At 41.2% G+C, this 21,279-nt stretch overlaps 1 protein-coding gene across 1 annotated transcript in view; it reads right to left on the bottom strand.

Moving 5' to 3' along the window:
* Window positions 1-4,758: 4,758 nt before the first annotated feature.
* GAD1 (glutamate decarboxylase 1) overlaps window positions 4,759-21,279 on the bottom strand; it is a gene marked incomplete at both ends in the record, with an annotated part of 37,786 nt that continues 21,265 nt past the window's right edge. Inside the window, 11 exons of the mRNA XM_082841408.1 lie at window positions 4,759-4,932; window positions 6,537-6,626; window positions 8,319-8,426; window positions 10,531-10,680; window positions 11,816-11,894; window positions 15,326-15,390; window positions 16,592-16,708; window positions 18,003-18,057; window positions 18,282-18,361; window positions 18,442-18,557; window positions 19,700-19,812. Of these exons, the coding sequence (XP_082697534.1) occupies window positions 4,759-4,932; window positions 6,537-6,626; window positions 8,319-8,426; window positions 10,531-10,680; window positions 11,816-11,894; window positions 15,326-15,390; window positions 16,592-16,708; window positions 18,003-18,057; window positions 18,282-18,361; window positions 18,442-18,557; window positions 19,700-19,812 (1,147 nt within the window). The remainder of the gene's footprint in view (window positions 4,933-6,536; window positions 6,627-8,318; window positions 8,427-10,530; window positions 10,681-11,815; window positions 11,895-15,325; window positions 15,391-16,591; window positions 16,709-18,002; window positions 18,058-18,281; window positions 18,362-18,441; window positions 18,558-19,699; window positions 19,813-21,279) is intronic.

The raw sequence follows: 21,279 nt of genomic DNA, 5'->3' as shown, positions 1-21,279 counted from the left end.
TATATTCAATATCCTGTGATTAAACCATAATGAAAAATATGAAAAAGTATGTATATATATGTATAACTGAATCACTTTGCTATACAGTAGAAATTAACACATTGTAAATCAACTATACTTCAATAAATTTTTTAAAAAACCTAAAAAATCAAAAAAAAAAAAGAAAGAAGAATGCTCATAGCAACATTGTCCCTAAAGGCAAAAACTGGGGAAAAAAATCTTATATCCACCTTGATAGAAGGAATAAACCAACTTAAGTATATTCATACAATGAATAGCATCAAAGCCATAAAAATAAATGCATTACAGCATAATCAAAGATGAATCTCAAAAACATGAGGCTGTCACATAAGGCTGTGCCTGCAAGTTATGGGAGTGGGCTCAGTAGGTGCTAGAATCTACTACATGCTCCACATGCCAAGCTGAACACACTGGCACAGGGATGCCTATCCCTGAAGGAAGCGGTGCCTTTAAAAATTTTTTTAACTGTCCAAAGGCTCTTTATGGGTTAGCTCTGGCCCTACAAAATCATAATGTTGAAAGATAAGTCAGAAGTGTATATATTCTGTAATATTCCATGTATACAGAGTGCAAAACCAAATAAAACTAAACCATAATGATTCATATACGTGTGTTAAAACTATATAGAAAAACAAGAGAGTGTTTAACAGAGAATTCAGCATAGTGATCATTTCTTGGGGAAAGGAGAGCAACCAATTACGGAAGAGTTCCTGATGGGGGTGGAGAGCTCTTAAGGTACTGATGATGCTCTATTTCTTTGGCTTAGCAGTGGGTAGTCAAGTATTCTGTTATCGTCATTCTTTATCCTGTACACGTATATTTTAAAAGCCCTCCTTATGTAATCCACATAATTGATTTTAAATAAAAGAGATTCCACCCAGGAGTACTGCCTGAAGAAGGGGTATCAACATAAGGGCTGGATAGGGTATATTGCTAGGGGCCCAGAGCTGAGAGTCTGAGTCCTAAGTGGTCACAGGAGGAGAGACTTTGATGTCTCATGTGCGATGAGGTGGGAGGACTCCAATGGGATCCTTGAAAAGTGCTCCATGAAAAAGCAAATTAAAACCACAGCAAGATACCACTATTAGAGTAAAAACAATACAAAACAAAATGTCAATACAAAAACTTGTACACAAATATTCATAGTAGGTAGTGTTATTTATAATAGTCAAAAAGTGGAAACAACCCCAATGTCCATTAACTGATGAATGGATAAATAAAATGTATATCCATACAATAGAATATTATTCAGCAATAAAAGGAATGAAGTACTGATAAATGCTATATCATGGATGAACCTTGAAAACATCCTAAGTCACATGTGGTTACAAAAGACCACATATTGTGTGATTTCACTTATATGACATGTCTAGAATAGGCAAATCTATAGACAGAAAGCAGAGTAGTGGCTTCCAAAGGCTGGAGAGGATGTGTGTGTGGGAATGAGAAGTGTTTGCTGATGGGTATGAGGTTTCTTTGTGGGATGATTAAAATGTTCTAAAACTGATTGTGGTGATGGCTGTAGAGCTATATGAATAGTCTACAAGCCAGGGAATTGTACACTTAAAATGGATGAATTACATGGCAAGTGAATTATATTTCAATAAAGCTGTAACAACAAAAAGAATGGCTAAAATTTTAAAAAATTGACAATACCAAATGTCAGCAAAAATACAGAACAACTGGAAGATTTGTACATTGCTAGTGAGAATGCAAAATGGTACAGCCACTTCAGAACTAGTTAGTTTCTTATAAAGTTAAACATACTCTTACAATATGATCAAGCAATCTTATACCTAATTACCCAAGTTAAATGATAACCTACATTCACACAAAAATCTGTTCACTAATGTTCATAGTGGCTTTATTTTAATTGCCCCAAACTGCAAACAACCCAAATTTCCTTCTATGAGGGAATGGATAAACAAACTGGTACATTCATACAAATGGAATACTACACAGTAATAAAAGGAACAAACAAATGATACAGACAACAACATGGATAAATTCCAAATGCCCTGTGTTAAGTGAAAGAAGATAGACTCGAAAGGTTACATATTATATGATTCTATTACCAAAATGGGAAAAGCAAAACTCTAGAAACAGACAAATCAGAGGTTGCCAGGTACGGGGGGCTCGGGGAAGGTGCTACACACAAAGGATACGGGGGATTTACTGGTGTGATGGAACTCTTCCAAGTATTGTGGTGGTTACATGACTGAATGGGTTGGTCAAGTACACTATAAAGAGTGACTCTTACTGTACCTTAATTATATCTTAATAAAAAAAATAAACCACTCCCCTCAAAATATTGTCCCATGAGAAGAAAATCTCAGACCAGGGGCGCGGATGTCAGATGCCAATTTAACAGTTACCTAAAATTGTGTCTTTGTTACTTTGACCCCTTCTCCCCCTAGACCTGACCCTAGATGGGAAAATACAGTAGCTAGGGAGTAGAAATGAGGCTGAAAGAGGAAAAAAAGCAGCTGACTTTACCCCACCACCAGCCTGGCACCCGCCCCCCCACCCCTCGCGCCAGGAATTGCAGCCTGAAAGGTACCAGAGGGAGGAAGGGGAGGAACTCTATATTGTATACAAATTTGAGGTCTTGCTTATTACACTGACCTGGACATTTAGTTGCTAAAATGAGACTGTTCTTGTGACTGAGAGGCCAGGAAAGCTGCGGGATCGGCCTGAATTCAAATGGAGGCGTGGAAACAATCAGCCCACAAGGGGATTTGAAGGAACAGTAAGAGAAAGAACAAAGTGACTTTATCATCACCTCCTTATGGAGCCCAGTTTGTTTAATACAATGGTTACTTGTACAATTAGTAGGTTAATTACAAATGACTCATTTAATCCCTACAAGTGCCAGATAGGGAACTACTTGTATTCCAAATGAGTAAGATAGTATTATCATAGCTTAATAGAATATTGTAGAAAATGGACCCTATTTCATAATGATCCAGCACCAAAATATGTTTCCTGAGGAAGTGAACTGGGCCCACTGTACAAGCATAAACAGCAGGAAGGTACAATTCTGTGCTCTCAGACGTATTCAGATACCACAGACATCAAGTGATGGAAGATCCCCACGAGAAGGAAAATTTGTCTGCCATGCACACCTCTGCAACCATACCTAGTGCTAGAATACTGCCTGCTACAGAGGAAGAAAACATTTGTTGAGTAACTGAATGAATGGAACTCCAAGATGCAGATAGGAAAATGAAAAACAGGAATGGCTTTTCTTTTTCCAGGTGTGAACTGCAAATTTTATTTAATTAGAATCCCAATGAGTTTTAGACCAGGGGCTTGGGAACCTAAGACTGTGGGTTGAGTTGCAACTTAATAAAGGTACTGAGCATCACCTAAAGTCAGCTAGTGGAGAGTGAATGGGCTGTGGTGATCCCCGTAACTATAACTGGAAACCTCTCTTTCTGCATGAAACAGATACTAAAAGAAAATTTTTTTCAAATTCTCCATGGAGAATATTTTTATTTGTTTATATTCTTCTTGCATACTCTAAAACGCACAGTGTGAATTTCCTTTCTTCAAAAACAGTTGTGAGCCTGGTCAGTTTATCCGACTTCAGAAGGTCTTCGGAAACATTGCCTTAGGTTTGTGCTAAGCAAGTCACAGAGATTGGTCATGAGCTACTACAAAATTACAGGGGATCTAGTTATTACGCAACAGTTACTAGAAAAGCGTAGAGAACACCAGACATATAGCCAGACAGAGAGGGTAATAGAAGAGCAGATGCTATGTAAGTAACAGGATTTCCATATATATGTTATGTACAGTATCAGAGTTCTCTTACAGACAGTAAACTTATGCTTAAATCATTATTTTAAGGGCACTCTAATATAAATACAAGTCTCACTAATTTTAATCTTTTCTCTTTGGCTCACAAGTACACGAAAATACCATAATCAGTTTTTAGAACTTACTGCATTAATATATAAATAAGATACATTACAAATGGGAAGAAAATACAAGACGCCTCTTTAACATGGTAAATCTCTGAATATAAATAAGCAAATATTTCATATACCTACTATTAAACAGTCAATGGAATCATTACATGTGTTCTTCCACTCCGCCCCGAGGTCAGACAACAGAAATATCCACAATCTATACAACTTAATCTCTAAAAATACAGCAATAGTACACCTGAAACAATCAATGACTCTGCTACTGTTTTCCCCTCACAGGATACTAATGGGAAGGGCGGGACTCTTGTCAGCCAGTGGTGCTTTTTCTCATCCATCATCACTTCAGGCGGGAGAAATACCGACAACGAAGTCAACTCCTGCCAACAGCATTTCCCTTGGTCCCCGACACCTGGCATTTTGAAAAACATCTTTCCTGGGGTTGTTGCGCAAGCTGGTTTGCAGCATGTTTGGCCCTCAGTAATTGCTGAAGGTAAAGTGAATTCTCTTGGAGTGGGAGACATGCTGTGATCTATTACTAAGCCACACTCACTATACAGACATATATTTATAGAGAGAGGTATATATAGCTGTACATATATACTGTGCTCCTAATGTGCAACTTTTGAAAAAGAACATCATTTCCTGCTAAGTCTAACAAGCTTAAGTAAGGTTTTAACAGTATTCTTCAAGATATTATGTTTTCCCTCAATGAAATGGCCTATGTGTTTCAGCAACATATAGAGTTTGTTCTAGAATACCAGAGGGGAAAGGGAAGTCCCAGAAACTCATGTTCTATGGACGGCAATTACAGATCCTGGCCCAGCCTCTCTATTTCCTCAATGAGGAAGTCGATATCAGACTGGGTAGCGGCTGGGTTGGAGACGACCATCCGGAAGAAGTTGGCCTTGTCCCCCTGAGGCTGGTAGCCAACCATGGTCGTGCCAGACTCCATCATCAGGGCTTTGATTTTCGGGGCCACCTTGTGAGGGAAAACACAAAACAAAACTCAAGACTGATATACCATGCTCTTTTTCAAAATGCAACCCACTTCTTAGTTGGAAAAAAGAGCAATTTTCTTTTTATTACTTGTACAAGTTTCTTCCTTGGCTAATGTCTAGTGACTAATTTTTTAAATTGACATGTAGTTGATTTACAACATTGTGATAGTTTCAGATGGACAGCAAAGTGATTCAGTTGTACACATATATATATATTCTTATTCTTAAATATATATATATATTCTTTTTCAGATTCTTTTCCATTATAGGTTATTACAGGATATTGAATGTAGTTCCCTGTGCTATATGGTAAGAACTTGTTGTTTATCTATTTTATATGAAGTAGTCTGTATCTGCTAATCCCAAACTCCTAATTTATCCCTCTCCCATCCCCTTTTCCCCTTTGGTAACCATAAATTTATTTTCTATGTCTGTGAAGTCTGTTTCTGTTTTGTAAGTTCGTTTATATCATTTTTTTAGATTCCACATTCACATTCCATGTGATATTTATCTTTTTCTGTCTGACTGACTTAGTACAATAATCTCTAGGTCCATCCATGTTGCTGCAAATGGCATTATTTCATTCTTTTTTATGGCTGAGTAATATTCCATTGTATATATGTACCACAACTTCTTTATCCATTCCTCTGTCTATGGACATTTAGGTTGTCTCCGTGTCTCGGCTATTGTAAATACTGCTGCTATGAACATTGGGGTGCACATATCTTTTCAAATTAGAATTTTCTCTGGATATATGCTCAGGAGTGGGATTGCTGGATCATATAGTAACCCTATTTTTAGTTTTCTTAAGCAACCTCCACACTGTTCTCCATAGTAGCTGCACCAATTTACATTCCCACAAACAGTGTAGGAAGGTTCCCTTTTGTCCACACCCTCTCCAGCATTTATTATTTGTAGGCTTTTTGATGATGGCCTCTAATGACTATTTAAGTCTACCCAATCACATATTCCTACAGAAAGCACTGCGCAACTGAATTTTGAAAGTCGGACATAGGACAATGATGATAAATTCAAAATCAAAAACAAAAAATTCACATGGGCAACAACACAAATTAGGGCTTCTGTATAATCCAGTGCCTAGGATACTGTCTGGCACATGGACTCTGCTCAACAAATATTTGCTGAATGGTTAGATGAATGAAATATTATATAAATTAAATACAATACAAACAACTATAAGTAATATATAAACTAGATATAGAAACCGACAACTAGAATGAATCAGCATTAGAACAGCCTTGAACTTAGTAAAAGATATTTTAACAGACATAGTTTAATACGAAAGTTCCTAGGAATATGTATATTATTCAACTGCGCTGCATATGACCCCTCTAACGACGAACACCAACCTAAGGCAGGGATGCGTCCTCCAGAGGTTCCCACTGATCTGAGCCACGGTGAGGGGACAATTCAGACCCAAGAAGACTATAACAAGATGTCTCCCTACCACCCCAAGCCTTTAGCTTTTATTTCTCCTCCGTTAGAAAGACACATCAGAGTGAGGATCTTCTGACTAGCCAGAGAAATTGCAGAGGGTTAGATGAGACAAGGAGTGATTCCATACCTTGTGTAGTTTTTCCCGGCGCTCAGGGCTATCCAGAACGCCCCTGAGGCTTTGTGGAATATACCAGAAACAGACATTTGTGTGCTCAGGCTGTGGAGATTTTCACAGACAAGCATGCGTACAAACAAAACAGAAAAATGATGAGAACTTGAGAGAAAGCTGTCCCAAAACCCCTATGGACCCTCGGCGGAAGTCTCTCAGACAAAAAAAAAAAGGATAAAAAAAAGGCTGCATGTTACTTCTATACTTGGGAGAAGAAAGCCTGGTTAATCCCATCATATCTGACAAGAGAACTGTTTCCCATAACCCATTTTCTAGATGACTAAAGGTACCCACCTTTCAACACTGAAATGTTAAAAAAATTACATTTGGGTCATTTTAAAAAAGGGTATTATCCATCTTGCCATTTTGTAGTGCCTCATGTATAGAAGATGCTCAAAACATAGTCAATTTTATTGGTACTGAATATTCTGAGTTTACTCTATCAATACTGAACCTTCTCTGAAGACTCAGGATTATCATAATGAAAATTAAAACCGGTTCTAATCTATAAGACAGGGCGTATTGAGATGCTTAGAACTGTTTAGTGTTCCTGCCCTAAAGACTCAAGCTTTTTAAGTCCTTCTATATTCTTGCTATAGTTTTTCAGTTTCCTTCCTAGTTGCTGTCTGCCATCACTGTGCCTGCCTCTCATGGTCTAGAGACATTACATTTGTTTTAACCTGCTAGTAGAATATTTAAATTAGTGTAAATGATGAGAATGAGGTCCCAGAGGTGAAACGCATGAGCACTGTATGATTGATTTGAACTGCTCAGGGCTCTTTTGCTCAGTTGGTGACTCTCCGGTGTGTTCCTAGTACTTTAGGTGCCTGATAAATAGACTGAATTGAATGCAGGTGTGTTTTATTACACTGAATTATGAGTGGATGTCCTTTTGTTCAGCACTGGCTCCTATTCCAACTTTCTTTTTTTTTTTTTTTTTTTTTTTTTTTTGCGGTACGCGGGCCTCTCACTGTTGTGGCCTCTCCCGTCGCGGAGCACAGGCTCCGGACGCACAGGCTCAGCAGCCATGGCTCACGGGTCCAGCCGCTCTGCGGCATGTGGCATCCTCCCGGACCAGGGCACGAACCCGTGTCCCCTGCATCAGCAGGTGGACTCTCAACCACTGCGCCACCAAGGAAGCCCCCAACTTTCTTTATTCAACTGCAAGCTCCAATAGGGCAGAGACAGTACCTGTTTTGGTCACTACACTATAATCCAGCTCCTGGCCTGGGGCAAGGCACACCGCAGGCACTCAGCCAACACTGGTATGACAAGTACCTTACTGTGTGCAATACGGATCTGAACTCAGGGCAGAGACAACGGTATCTTGCTCTCTTCATAATGAATCTATTGTAAAGTAGAACTTCATTTTAGAACCAGTCTTGGAAGACAAGGATATACCCATCCTATAAGCTTCTTGGAACTGAGGAACACTTTATCATGGAGGTACAACACCATAATAAGACCCCAGAATTATACAGGATTCAGACCTGCCAAGGAAACACCTCTTGCCTACGAAGGGCTGGCTGAGAACTATATCTTTTCTAGAAGAGGTGAAGGGGAAAAGTCATTCCAATGCTACCAGAAGAAACATTCATGGACACAGAGGGAAGTAAATGAAGAGTGCTAGAATGAAAATTCAGAAGCAGCTTCTGGCAATGGGGGACACTACAGCTTCAGGGGCTTCCCTCAAGAGATTTTCCAGAAATGCTATACATCTAGTCCAGGATGATAACTTACCTCACCATCAAAAACCATCTCAAATTCCTCTCTGTTTTTAATCTTGGCATAGAGGTATTCTGCCAGCTCCAAGCATTTGTTGATCTGATTTTCAAAGCCCACTGTGCCCTGTTTTAAAAAAAGGAAAAGTCATGTTTGTTGGTGACAGGCTGAATTTCCCTGTGATGGCATTGAGAGGGCTATGCTGTCTTTGTCTATCGGAAATATATGTAAGAGTATTCTTGGAGATGGTTAGCAAGAACCATCTCACTATATATGTATGGCTTTCTCATAGCTCTGCATGCGATAAAGTGTGCCTCATCTCTTTTGAAGGCACTCTAGTCTCTGGGCAGTTATTCTCAACAGGGCTTTTAGCTTCTTGCTAGTAATTCACAGTCTGAAGCCCATTTCTGGTTTGCTTTAGGATAATGCCACCCAAACTGCTGTCTATGGACTGAGGCCAGTCCACAAAATGTAACCAGTCCATGATAAGATGAGTCCAAAAATTGAGATTAAGTAATAAGGAACTTTTATGGTCACTTGACAGAGTAATTGTATGCCTACTGAACTGCATTTTTAAAACTGGTGTTCATACTTTGTATGGCTTTTTATTTCACCTTTCTAGCAATTCATTTATTGTAGTGTACAATAAATGAATTAAGTGAAGACCAATTTATCGTACTGGTCTATGAGAGGTTAAAAACACCCCAGCTGGTTCTTCACCACAGATAGTTGGAGAAATACTACTTTAGAACCCACCTTCCGCAGCAGGAAGTCCTGGCCAAACACGTCCCCCTCACTCCCAGGCAGGCTACCTTCCATGTAACATGGTATTACCCCTTTCTAGTGAGAGGCAGGCAGGCAGATGGGGAAGCACTGGTCTCAGGATGTGCCCTGAGATGGCAGTAGCTCCATCTATTGACAAACTGATTGAGCATGAGTTTCCAAAGCCAGCATGGCTGATTAGTAACAGCAGCATGGGGGGTGCTGAGTGGGTCGGTGTTAACAAGGAGAGCAGATGCACGAGGCCTGTGGGTTGCTAATGCGTCTGGGCCAAGCCCAACACTGGCAAAGCAGCAGCTGCCGCTGAGCAGTGCTCGGGCCAGTCCACTTTCTTCTTGGGAAGGAAGCCCACACCAGGTCCCACATCGGTAACCAATAAATACTCTTTGAGCTAAACTTCCAGCAGACTGCTCAAGCGGTTATTGTCAGGCAAAACCCAGGCACAAATTACTGAGACAGGCCATGTGGTTATCATATTTCTGAATGATAGGGCTCTTTCTCTTGTTGCGATTTATGACTATTTATATGCGTAAAATACCTATGATTACTTTGTGGGAGAAATCAAATTCAGACTGTTTCTATATTAAGACAAAATAACTTAATGAGGAAAAAAACTAATAATCCATCAAATTCTTCTTACAGAAAAAACATTGGACTGGATGTTTGGCTGGAAACCCTATTTTGTTTTGGTATTAGGTGACCCGATCTTATATATGGAAATTTATTTAAATTACTTTAACAGTAGAAAAATAAAACGATGGCTGCAATATAAAGCTGTGAAATAAAAATTGCCCTTACTTGATTGCATACAAATACTTTTGAAATAAACAGTCCCATGGTATTCCTCTCCCTCACCCCCACTGGGGGAAGTTCCAGTAGTTTGCTTTTTTTTCTAGACACAGAAATGCATCCTGAAAGACTGATGAATGCAGACATAGCATGCCTCAGTCTAGGATTTCTTAGAATAAAGTATGCATTTTCTAGAAGAGAGTATAGAAGTACACATAATGGGAAAGCCATTATTTAAAGAGAACTTAAAACTGTCATATATATCCCATGATTTGAGGCCATATAAAGGAACTCAGGGTTCTGCACAGAATAATGTAGTAATTTTATCTTTATCTCTTTCTCTACATCTGCACTAAACAATTTCAGCATCCCTAAGGACTGCTGTGGAAGTCCTTATCTTGACAAAATTTTTAGTGCTTATAAGAGAAAGTGATAAGAAAAGTCATGCTAATTCAAATTGAGGAGACTGAATGGAAGGAGAGAGAATTTGACATAAGGGATAAAGTGATTTCATTTGCAAAGAAAATACAGTTAACTCAATTATCTAGATATTGATTTCGTACATAATGGATTATCTGGGATATATCTTTGCCTCACTTTTTCCAGCTAGCCTGTGCAAATTACATTTCTGCTCTATTTCCTGTAATGCCCTCCTTCGTACCTTTGCTTTCCACATCAGCCAGAACTTGAAGATGTCCACATGGCGGCCACACTGAATGGCTTTATCCCCAGTGTCGTAGGAGACGTCATACTGCTTGTCTGGCTGGAAGAGGTACCCTGCACACATCTGGTTGCATCCTTGGAGGATACCCTGTAATGGAAATCAAGACAGGCGTGCATCTGTATTCACAGGGCAGAGGTGTGGATGGTTTTGAAACAGGGCAGGCCGGACTTAGGGTCACATACAATCTTTCTTCTAATGTCTCATGAGGCCGTGCAGTTGTTCTGATGTACTTCTCCAAAACCACCCTTGGAAAACCCTTCGCCCCTTCCTCTCTATCACTCTGATTGGAAAACGATCTTTTGTCTCAGATGCCAATAACAAGAGCCCACCCTACTGTCCCTCTAAGGAGCATCTGGAAATGTCCATGGGTGTTTTCGGTTATTTCACAGACTGGAAGTGCTATGGCATTCAGTCAGCAGGGGTTGGAGACATAAACTTCCTGTAGAGGGTGGGACAGTTTCATGTGTAGAAGAATTTTCCTCCGCCAAAGCACCCCCTAAAAAGTGTTCCAATCCTTTCCGGGAGCTCCTATGAAGTTAACAGGCGCTCTACTTAGGAGTGGAGTAAAAAGCTTGTACAGGTACTGGCCCCCACAGGTTGGTGACAGGCTTTTGAGGACGCCTCAGTGTGCAACAGTTTTACTGGAGGAACAAGGCCCTACACGGCAGGGCCCTATTAGATTCTTAGGAAGAGAATATACTACCTATTGTTCTAAGTGCCTTACCGGCATTTTATCAGTGCGGTGACATGGTTAAGAGCTCAAGCTTTGGAGCCAGAGTACCCAAGTCTGAAATCTGGCTGACGGTTGCTAATTTGGGCAAGTTATACAACTATCGTCATTTACAGAAGTTTCTTGGTCAACATTCCTTGTTGCCCTAAGTTGACATTTGTAGTTGTGGTTCCAAATAAGTTGTTTCAGCTCTTGGGACCACAAACTCAAATAATGCCCTCGTAGTTTCTATCACTGGCAGGGCCGTGGGGGCTGAACAAGGAAGAAGGACAGTTCAGAGCAAGGGCCAACAGGATATGCTGGGTTAGCCGGAGGCTAACATGTGCAGGTGGGAAAGAACAGCCATGGCAGGCCCAGTGGGGCTGTCAATCTCGTGAGTTCCTCAGCCAGTACTGTAAAAAAAAAAACAAAAAAAAAACCCCATGCTTTTCTCTTTTTGTGCCTTCTAAAGGGTGTGCAGGCCACCAGCTCATCTTTGGGGGAAGGGCAGACCTTTTCCTTGACCAGGATGGCGGAGCACTGCAACAGCACGCCCATCATCTTGTGAGGATTCCAGGTGACTGAGTTGGCCCTGAAAGAAACACATGATGCTCTGAGGAGGAGGTGCAGGAGTCAGCAAGAGGCAACCGTCCTCTTGAGGAAAACATCACCCACCGCAACTCAAGTCAAGACAAGTTTTCGACACCTCGTCCCCTAAATTGACTAATCAAGTGGTAAACAAATATTTTGCAGGCAGTCTCAGAGCACTAAGTGGCAGACTGCCTCTTCTAAATAACTGTATTAATACTACCTAACATTTACGAACATCATTTATTATGTATCCTATTGTTCTAAGAGTGTTACAGGCATTTTATCAGTGCAGTGTCATGGTTGAGAGCTCAAGCTTTGGAGCCAGAGTACCCAAGTCTGAAACCTGGCTCTGACATTTGCTAGTTTGGGCAAGTTACATAACTCCTTTGAGGCTCAGTTTTCCTGTCCGTAAAGTGGGGAGAACAGTATCTGCCTCAAGGAATTGAATAAAATGAGTTAGTAAATATATAATGCTAATAACCATGCTTGAATACTTAATTCTCACAACAATCCTATCATATAGGGACTATTATCACCCCTATTTTAGATGGAGAGACTGAGGCACAAAAGGGTTCAATACATCACCCGAAGTCACACAGCTGGGAAGCGCTGGAGCCAAGATTCAAGTTCAGGGAGTCTAACTGTCGAGCCAGTGTTCATATCCTCTCCACTAGACTGCCTCCCTCTAGGCTACAGACTCAGCTTCTTTCTGCCTTCCCATTCTTACTAATAAGTTGGACTGGTGACGCTGACCTACCTGCTTATAAGGTAGTATGAAGACTGACACATAAAAGCAAGGATCCGTTGGACAATTCTAGACTTTGGCTACTTAGTAGTGTTGTTTAAATGCTAAATAAACATAATCTTGCCTGTTTAGGCTGCAATGATAGCTTAACAAGCATGGTCTCCTAGCAACCACAACACTCCGTCAGACACAATTAAATGGTTAAGGAGCACACTAGCTAGGACATTAGGGAAACAACTGTAATGTATGATGATTAAAGCTTAGGTAGCTCCTTTCCAATGGCCTAGCCCACAGCTGGGCTCTATGCTTTAATACCTGTGAAGGATGTTTTCCCCAGACATAGCAATTGGCTCGGAATTATACTGCCTCTGCTCTCCCTGAAGCTAAATTCCTGCTGTGAATTTTTAACCTCTTCATCTTGCTTAGGTGCATAAGAGGGAAAATAATTTAGTGTATACATGACCACAGGCGTACGTTGTATCTCAAGGAGAAGAAAGGCCTGATGTACTTTCCCCCATGTGCATAATAAAGAAAACCTTTATGAAAGAGACTGTGAAAAGTTCTAAGAAAAGTTGACTAAATGTTTATTTCATTAAAAAACATCAGTGTCGGACTTCCCTGGTGGCGCAGTGATTAAGAATCTGCCTGCCAGTGCAGGGGACACGAGTTCAGTCCCTGGTCCAGGAAGATCCCACATGCTGCAGAGCAACTAAGCCTGTGTGCCACAACTACTGAGCTTGCGCTCTAGAGCCCGCGAGCCACAACTACTGAAGCCTGCGCGCCTAGAGCCTGTGCTCCACAACAAGAGAAGCCACTGTGATGAGAAGCCCGCGCATGGCAACAAAGACCCAGCACAGCCAAAAATAAATAAATTTATTAAAAAAAAAAATCACTGTCAAGCCTTATTTAGATGGTAGTGAATTTAATCCATTTTCTCATTGCTATCATTCACTGAATCATTAAACAATTACACATAGGGACTTCCCTGGTGGAGCAATGGTTAAGAATCTGCCTGCCAATGCAGGGGACACAGGTTCGAGCCCTGGTCTGGGAAGATTCCACATGCCGCGGAGCAACTAAGCCCATGTGCCACAACTACTGAGTCTGTGGTCTAGAGCCTGCGAGCCACAACTACTGAGCCTGCGTGCCACAGCTACTGAAGCCCGCGCGCTTAGAGTCCGTGCTCCGCAACAAGAGAAGCCACTTCAATGAGAAGCCCGCACACCGCAACGAAGACCCAACGCAGACCAAAACATTAAATAAATAAATAAATAAGTTTTAAAAAACCACTTATACACAGATCTCACAAAATGTCTTAAATGTTTTTTGAATGTCCTAAAGGTCTGAAGTAAATGATTCTTTGGTGCTACAGGTGGAAAGTAATAAGACATGATGTGGATTCAATTTCCTTCAGAAGACATATGTACTTTAAAATGTTAGAAAAGAAAAAGTCTAGTGCAAAATGTTTCAAGTTTTCCTTGACTCAAAGATGTAAAATGGAAATTGCCTGAGAAATCTAAAGTACAGCTGGACTGGCTTATCTACATTTAAGATCCTGTCCTCCAAGTTAAGGGTCATATAACTATGCTTCAACGAGTCAGTCTCACTCGCTTCAATACTGGCCTTTCAAAACTGAAATGCGGGCTTCCCTGGTGGCACAGTGGTTGAGAGTCCGCCTGCCGATGCAGGGGACACGGGTTCGTGCCCCGATCCGAGAAGATCCCACATGCCGCGGAGCGGCTGGGCCCGTGAGCCATGGCCGCTGAGCCTGCGCGTCCGGAGCCTGTGCCCCGCAAAGGGAGAGGCCACAGCAGTGAGAGGCCCGCGTACCGCACACAAAAACAAAAACAAAACAAAAAAGCACAAAAAACTGAAATGCAAGGGAAGAGGCACAGGAGAGGTAACAAACACTGAAGCCACTGGAGTGCTTTCCCTGATGCCTGCTCTCCGTCCACTTCTCCACCCTCGGTCTGCTCTCACTGCTCTCACTTTGCTCCAGCCACAGTGGTCTCGGTGACAGTCCTTCCTCCAACTTGCCAAGAACAGTCCTACCTCAGGGTCTTTGCATTTGCCCTTCCCACTGCCTGGAACACTCTTCCTTGTATTCATGCTTCCTCTCTCCCTTTATCCCAGTATCTGCTGAACCGCCTCCTCCTCAGAAAGGCCTCCAACTACACTGTCTAAAATAGCATGGCTTGGCAGATGAAATATCTTTGTTCATGAGACAAGTTAGGTAAGCTGAGTGTCTTACCCTTTTCCCAGCTTAATGGGAAACGTAAGCTTAGTGAGAATAAAGAATGAAATAAGTCAGCACCCCTTTCTGTGCCCTTGACAAATTCCCATTTAGCCTCCAAATCCCCACACTGGTAAGTCTCTCTTCTCTCCTACCCGGGCACCCTGCAATCACATCTATTGTTGAGCATATCACATGGTGTGGTAACTATCTGCATACTTGTTTTTTTCTCTTTCTAAATCGTGAATTGAGGCGAGAACTCATTTGACTGGGAAATCCATCATCTTTAATTTCCCAGTGCCTGGTATACAGTAAGTGCTCAATAAGTGCCTACTGAACAAAAGTGAGCTTAGAGTGAATAAGACGTTGGGAATCAGGGCAGGGACATTAGGGACTCAGCGGCACAGCGTGTTGCATGGCCTGAACGGAGGGAGGCCCTGTGCTCAGCCCTTACCTTTCTATGCCGCTGAGTTTATGGCGGTGCTTCTGAGACATGAGCAGCCCGCCACCCCAGGCAGCCTGTGAGGACAGAGAAAAAGAGAGGGAGAGGGAGGTGGCGCTGAGGAGTCCACGCCCGGTCACTTCACATCTCTAGCAAAACATGAGCGAGAATGTAAACAGCGAAAAGCGTAAGCTCCTCTGACAAATGGAACCCACGCTGACTGTTCCACCAGGGGCAGTTGTGCTTATTCATCGTTTATCACTTCTTCAAAAGTTCCTCCTGGTTAACGTCAGAGTCGCAGTGCAAGTGATACAGGTAAATAGGGGCTGAGTCTGTGGTGCTGAGACCCAAGGCCCAAAGTGCTCTGGAAAGCCAGGGACACTTGAGGAGACAAGGGGTGGAGCTCCGGGAGCGACACAAAGGACTAGGGACTGCTGTCTGATTCTGCCCAGAGCAGAATTCTAAGGGCTCCTGAAAAACTCACAAGGCAGCAGCCCTGGTGGGCTTGGAGGTCCCACAACCACTCCTGCAATAGCAAGACATTTTTATGCATCCTCTGATGCATGGGGATCGAATATCTTGGGGCACCATGTGACACAAGAACAGCCTTTGTTATCATTTGTCCAATAGGGCAGATCACCCCACTGTCTAGTTGTGAGAAGTTAAACCCATAAGAGAATGGAGAGAGAAAAAGGAAAAAACACATCCAGTCACACATGTGAAAATGTACCTCTTATGTTCCTAGGAAAATTTGGAACTAAATCTCTTAATTGATAACACCTTCCAAAATATGCTGCCTTATTTCTCCTACATGTACCAGATATGCATTTCTTTCTTTCTTCTTTTCTTCCTTTCTCCTTCCTTCCTTTTTTTTTTTTTTTTGGAAGAAAAGTGTCATAGATGGCTGGACTGAAGGCAGATAGCTGAGTGCCCAGATTCAGACTCATGGCCACTTTCTATACGTTGTATCTTACATCTTTTCCCTCTGAAATCAGTTGTCCTTCACTCTTAGACATTCGTTCAGACAAAAGCTTTCCGGGAAAGTGACAGAGATGAAATTCTAGGATGAATCACAGATGACAGCAATTGGCCAGTAAGGACTGGGTGAGCCCCAGAGGATGGACAGACGTGTGGTGTGCACCTGTCATGAATGGCTTGCTAGGGGCCAGAGAAATGTAGTAGGGAGAGAGGCAATGGGAGAAGCTGGAGGCAAATTATAAAGCAGAGCTGCTTCCACCCCCCCGACGGGACCAGGCCACTCTGAGTTACAGCGCTTACATCGACATGCAGCCAGAGGTTGTATTTCTCACATATATCTGCAATCTCCTGTATGGGATCAAAAGCGCCATAAACAGTCGTGCCGGCAGTTGCATTGACATACAGAGGAATGTATCCCTATAAGGTAAGAGGGACAAGCTGATTAGTCTTTCTAACCTCCCTCCTTTCCACATGAAGGAGAAGAATTACTGTAGCATTTATTTCCAGCAGAGATCAGCTAAGCTGGTGTGTTATCAGATACTATATCTGGGACTATTCTCTGTTAGCTCATTCACTCATTCCTTCATTTATTCAACAAATATTTTTGAAGACTTTCATGTGCCAGGCCCTGTTGTGGATGCTGGGAATACAGCAGTGAGCACAAAAGACGAATATTTCTGTCCTTGTGGAGTTTGCATTCTCGTCGGGAGTGACTGACAGTCAACAAAATTAAATAAGCAAAACAAATAGCATGTTTAGTAGTGATAAGTTCTATGGCAAACAATAAAGCAGGAAAGAGTAATAAGTGGAGTGATGGGCAGGTATCTGAGTGTCATCTGGACATTCTACATTTTAGAAGCTGTGCTGTTCTAAGTGTATTGAGGTAATAATAATACTGAAGTAATAATAATAATACTGAAGCATTGTTTGGTTATTGAAAACAGGTCTATACACTGTTTCCCTAAGAGTAGATACAGTAAAATTTTGGTGTGAACAAGAAATAAATGAGAAAGTGAAGTAATAGAGCTCAGACAGGGTTGGGGAAGTCTATGAGTTCTAGGAGTTCCTCCTCTGCCCCTTGCTCAGTCCTAGCGACATTTCTGTCTCCTCTGCTGAGACCCGGCAAACAACCATAGTTAGAGAAGGAGTTACAAGAATGTAACCAAAACAACAATGAGTTGGTAAATGGCCTGACAGCTACTTGGCAGTGCCTCATGCATATATCTGTTCTATGCGATTTTTCTGTTTAAGAGAATTTATTGAGGCTGGATTCACCAAGTATCATGGGCCAACTGCCAGGGCATGCAAGCAGTTTGCTAAATAGAATCCTAACCTTAAATGATACTTGTTAAAATGAGATTATACTTAACAAGTAGCAAGTGAAAACCTCAATTAGGCTGCATCTTCATGAGACGCGGATAGTGGATTTACTGAAGTACATCAAACTAGTCATTTGGCACAGTGAAGACAGAACAAGTGGTTTAATGACTGAATTTTCCACTTTTCAAAAAAAATTGATATTGTGTAGACACAGCTTTAAAGCCATGTCATCACACAAGTTGAAAATAAGCAAACATCTGAGAAAAGAATTTTAGAAACACAATAAAATTATCTCTTATATTATCAAACACTTTTATTGTCTAGGGCAGAAAGAAGGTATTTTAAAAAAATCGATATTCACCAGAGTTTAGATGCACTGTAGAGTACATACCTTTTGCTTGGCTTCAAGAATTTTTGCCTCTAAATCAGCTGGAATTATCTTCCCCCTGTAATTATTGTAAAAGGAGAGAAATTAAAATGAACAATCAGTGAGATTGCACATGGAAAAAAACTTCAACAGCAGCAAAAAGTAATTTAATCAGATATTTTCAACAGACCATTAGCAGCTTGGCACACTGTACTGAGTCAGTCCTTAAGCACAATAAAACAAATTTAACAGATGAGCACATTTAATACATCAAGAACCTAATATTCACTCTCCCCTGCCTACCTTTCATTGCACTTTATCAAAATCACATTGTCGGTTCCAAAGCCAAGTGCAGCCCCAGCTTTCTTTATGGAATAGTGACTCTGCAACAGAGGATGGAGGTTAGATGTTAGACAGTCCCTTGGAAAACACCACAATCCATGTGCAAGAGCACCCAACTCACGTGTTCCGAGGTGAAGAGGACCAGCTTGGGTACGGCTGCCATGCCCTTTGTCTTAACTTCCGGGAAGTACTTGTAGCGAGCCGCCATGATGCTGTACATGTTGGATATGGCTCCCCCTATCGGCAAGCAGACACATTGGGAGCTGTTGGGACTTCCTCATTACTGTTTCTAACAAAAAAGGCTGACGTGGTGTCTCAAGAGACAAGGGAGGTTAGAAAGGGGAAGGACAACATCGTGATAGGTTTTGCTGGCTTCCCTGTTGCCAGGGCTTCCCTCTGGTCCCTTTGCCCTGGAGATACAGATAATCACACTTATTACCAAAGCCATTTAGGCAATTTGGCTGGAGGTGATTCACATACTCTGGTGCCTGTCCCACCTCGAAGCCTAGACAGGAATATAAGGGGTGGCAGAAGCAGCGGCTGCAAAGAGATAGGTGAGTTACAACCCTCCTGCTTCCATTTTCTGCTCAATCTATTTACTGAACAAAGATGAATCTTTTCTCTGAGTCAGAAAGACAGAGGAAGAGAGAGTAATAGAGCCTATGGAAGGAAACAGTGACATTGCCTGGATACTCTCCTCAAAGAACAGCCCAACTGAGTTATTGAGTCATTTAGAAGAACTCCAAGTGTATTAAAATAAAACCAAACTCGTGTTTACTTAAATCAAGATGCAAGGAGAACTGAGGTAACCAGGTACGTCTGGCCAACACAAACAAGTCATGTTTGCATCAGTTACCTGACAAACAGGCAAATTCATGGACTGATTCAATTGCCTGAACAATTGCAATTTTTATTTTTTCTCTTCCCTTTGTACACAGTCACACTGTCTCTGACACCACTCCAAACTCCCTCCTTTCTACAAGATTATCTGTCCTTGTTTTAAAGATTCTTATTGTATCTATATTGAACTAGAGATTTAAAGTAGATATACTATTTTGGCCAAAATTGATCTGTCCACTGATAATCTTGATTCTCTGATTCCCAGCTTAATCAAACTGCTATCGACAGACCAGAATTGTTTAGCATGATTTAGACACAGCCTTTGCCAGTGAGTACAGGTTTAGGCACAGCCTTTGTTGGTTAGTACACATAGAATGTAGCATGCTTGCTAGCCTTCACTCGGACAAAGGTAAGAAGGCAGGACTATTGGAAAAATTGTTATTCTTCTACAAACTCACTTTGTGTTCAGTGTTCTCATGGATCCCAGGATCCATACTGCAAACCTTGAGGAGAGCCGGGGAAAGAGAACAGAAACCTACCAGGAGAAAATATCCCATCACCATCTTTACTTGACCATCCAATTATCTCTCTCATCTTCTTAAGTGTTATTTGCTCCATGAGGACAAACACTGGTGCAATTTCATATGTAAACCTGGAAAGGTGGTGAGAAAAAGAATGAAAATAAAGAAGTCAAACCACTTATTTGGGGAACACAGATAACTGGTTTGGCATTTGGACTTGGGTTCGAATAAAAGATGTTTAAAACCACTAAAACAATTAATTTCCTGGAAATGCACTGTCATCCATCATAAAATGTCAGAAACCAGCCTGGGTTACCGAGAGAGGATGTGGAAGTACCTGCTCTGTGATTCTTCACCAACAAAACAGACTTTCATCTCAACGGAATGTCTTAGGTGTGGTCCACCCAGAGAAATAGAAGGAAAGAAAATGACTTTTCTGGGTCCTTTTCACCTCTAAGATTATAGGATGATGCAAATGCTAATTGAAAAAATGTATTCTAAATTCTATATAAATGGTTTGCAACATTTTAAAAAAAACTGATTGCCCACTTCACACTTGTAGAATTTATAAAACCCAGAGCCAAAGTCTATATTTTAATTTTTTTTGGCCGAGGTAGGTGGCTTGCAGGATCTTAGTTCCCCGACCAGGGATTGAGCCCGCGCCCTCAGCAGTGAAAGCACGGAGTCCTAACCACTGGACCATCAGGGAATTCCCAAAAAGTCTATCTTTTAAAAACAATGTAAATACCTGAAAGCTAACCATGAAGATAATTGGAAGTATTGACCTAGGTTTTAAAGATCTCAATATAATTATCTACATGGTTTTTCTACTGATAATCCCTAAGGACAGCAATGCTTCTATAATTCTCTGAAGTCGATATCTGTCAAGAATAATTGTAAGTGACGATTTTCTAATTATCAATTACAAAAAAACAAGAAGAATGTCAACTGGCATACACAGCTAACTGTGGGCATCAAGATATTCTGGTAGGTTAGCTTTGTCTTCTAATTAACTGACTTAAAAGTAGCAAGCCATGCTCTTCTCAAAGCCATTCAAAACACAGTCTGGTGACTAATCATTGAAACAAAATCATGGTACCAAGGCAAAGGGCTTAAGAGAAATCAAAGAAGGTCCATCCACAGAATATCAAACCAGAAAACAAAAAGGTATTTACTGACTATGAGACTTTGTCTTTCTTCTTTTCGCTTGGCCTTCTTAAGCATTAGAGTTTGTGGGCTCGGCTCAGACAATGCTCGCCGAAGGGAGATTCCTAGATTGACTCAGCCCAGTGATATGGGGAGACTTCATCCCTGGTTAGGGTGTTTAGGCTGAATGCCAATGCTGGGAATTAATGGGAATTTTTGCTGGCTTCATGATTTAGAAAAGCTATTTGCAAGGATGAAATAACAATTGTTGTACAAAGACCCAGGTGAAGGTACTAAATTTTAATCATGGAGAAAAATAATCAAATTAATCACATGGTGGTAAAAGAGGACAAAAAGATCCTGAAGGATCCTCAGGGTATATCTCCTCATAGAAGAATTTTGTTTGCAAAAAGAATATGTCCATTTTCCTTGGGAGGAACCTTGAAATTTAG

The sequence above is a fragment of the Leucopleurus acutus genome (genome assembly GCF_964270905.1).
Source record: "Leucopleurus acutus genome assembly, chromosome: 6".
Lineage (NCBI taxonomy): Eukaryota > Metazoa > Chordata > Mammalia > Artiodactyla > Delphinidae > Leucopleurus > Leucopleurus acutus.
This window is presented reverse-complemented; position numbering and strand designations above follow the sequence as displayed.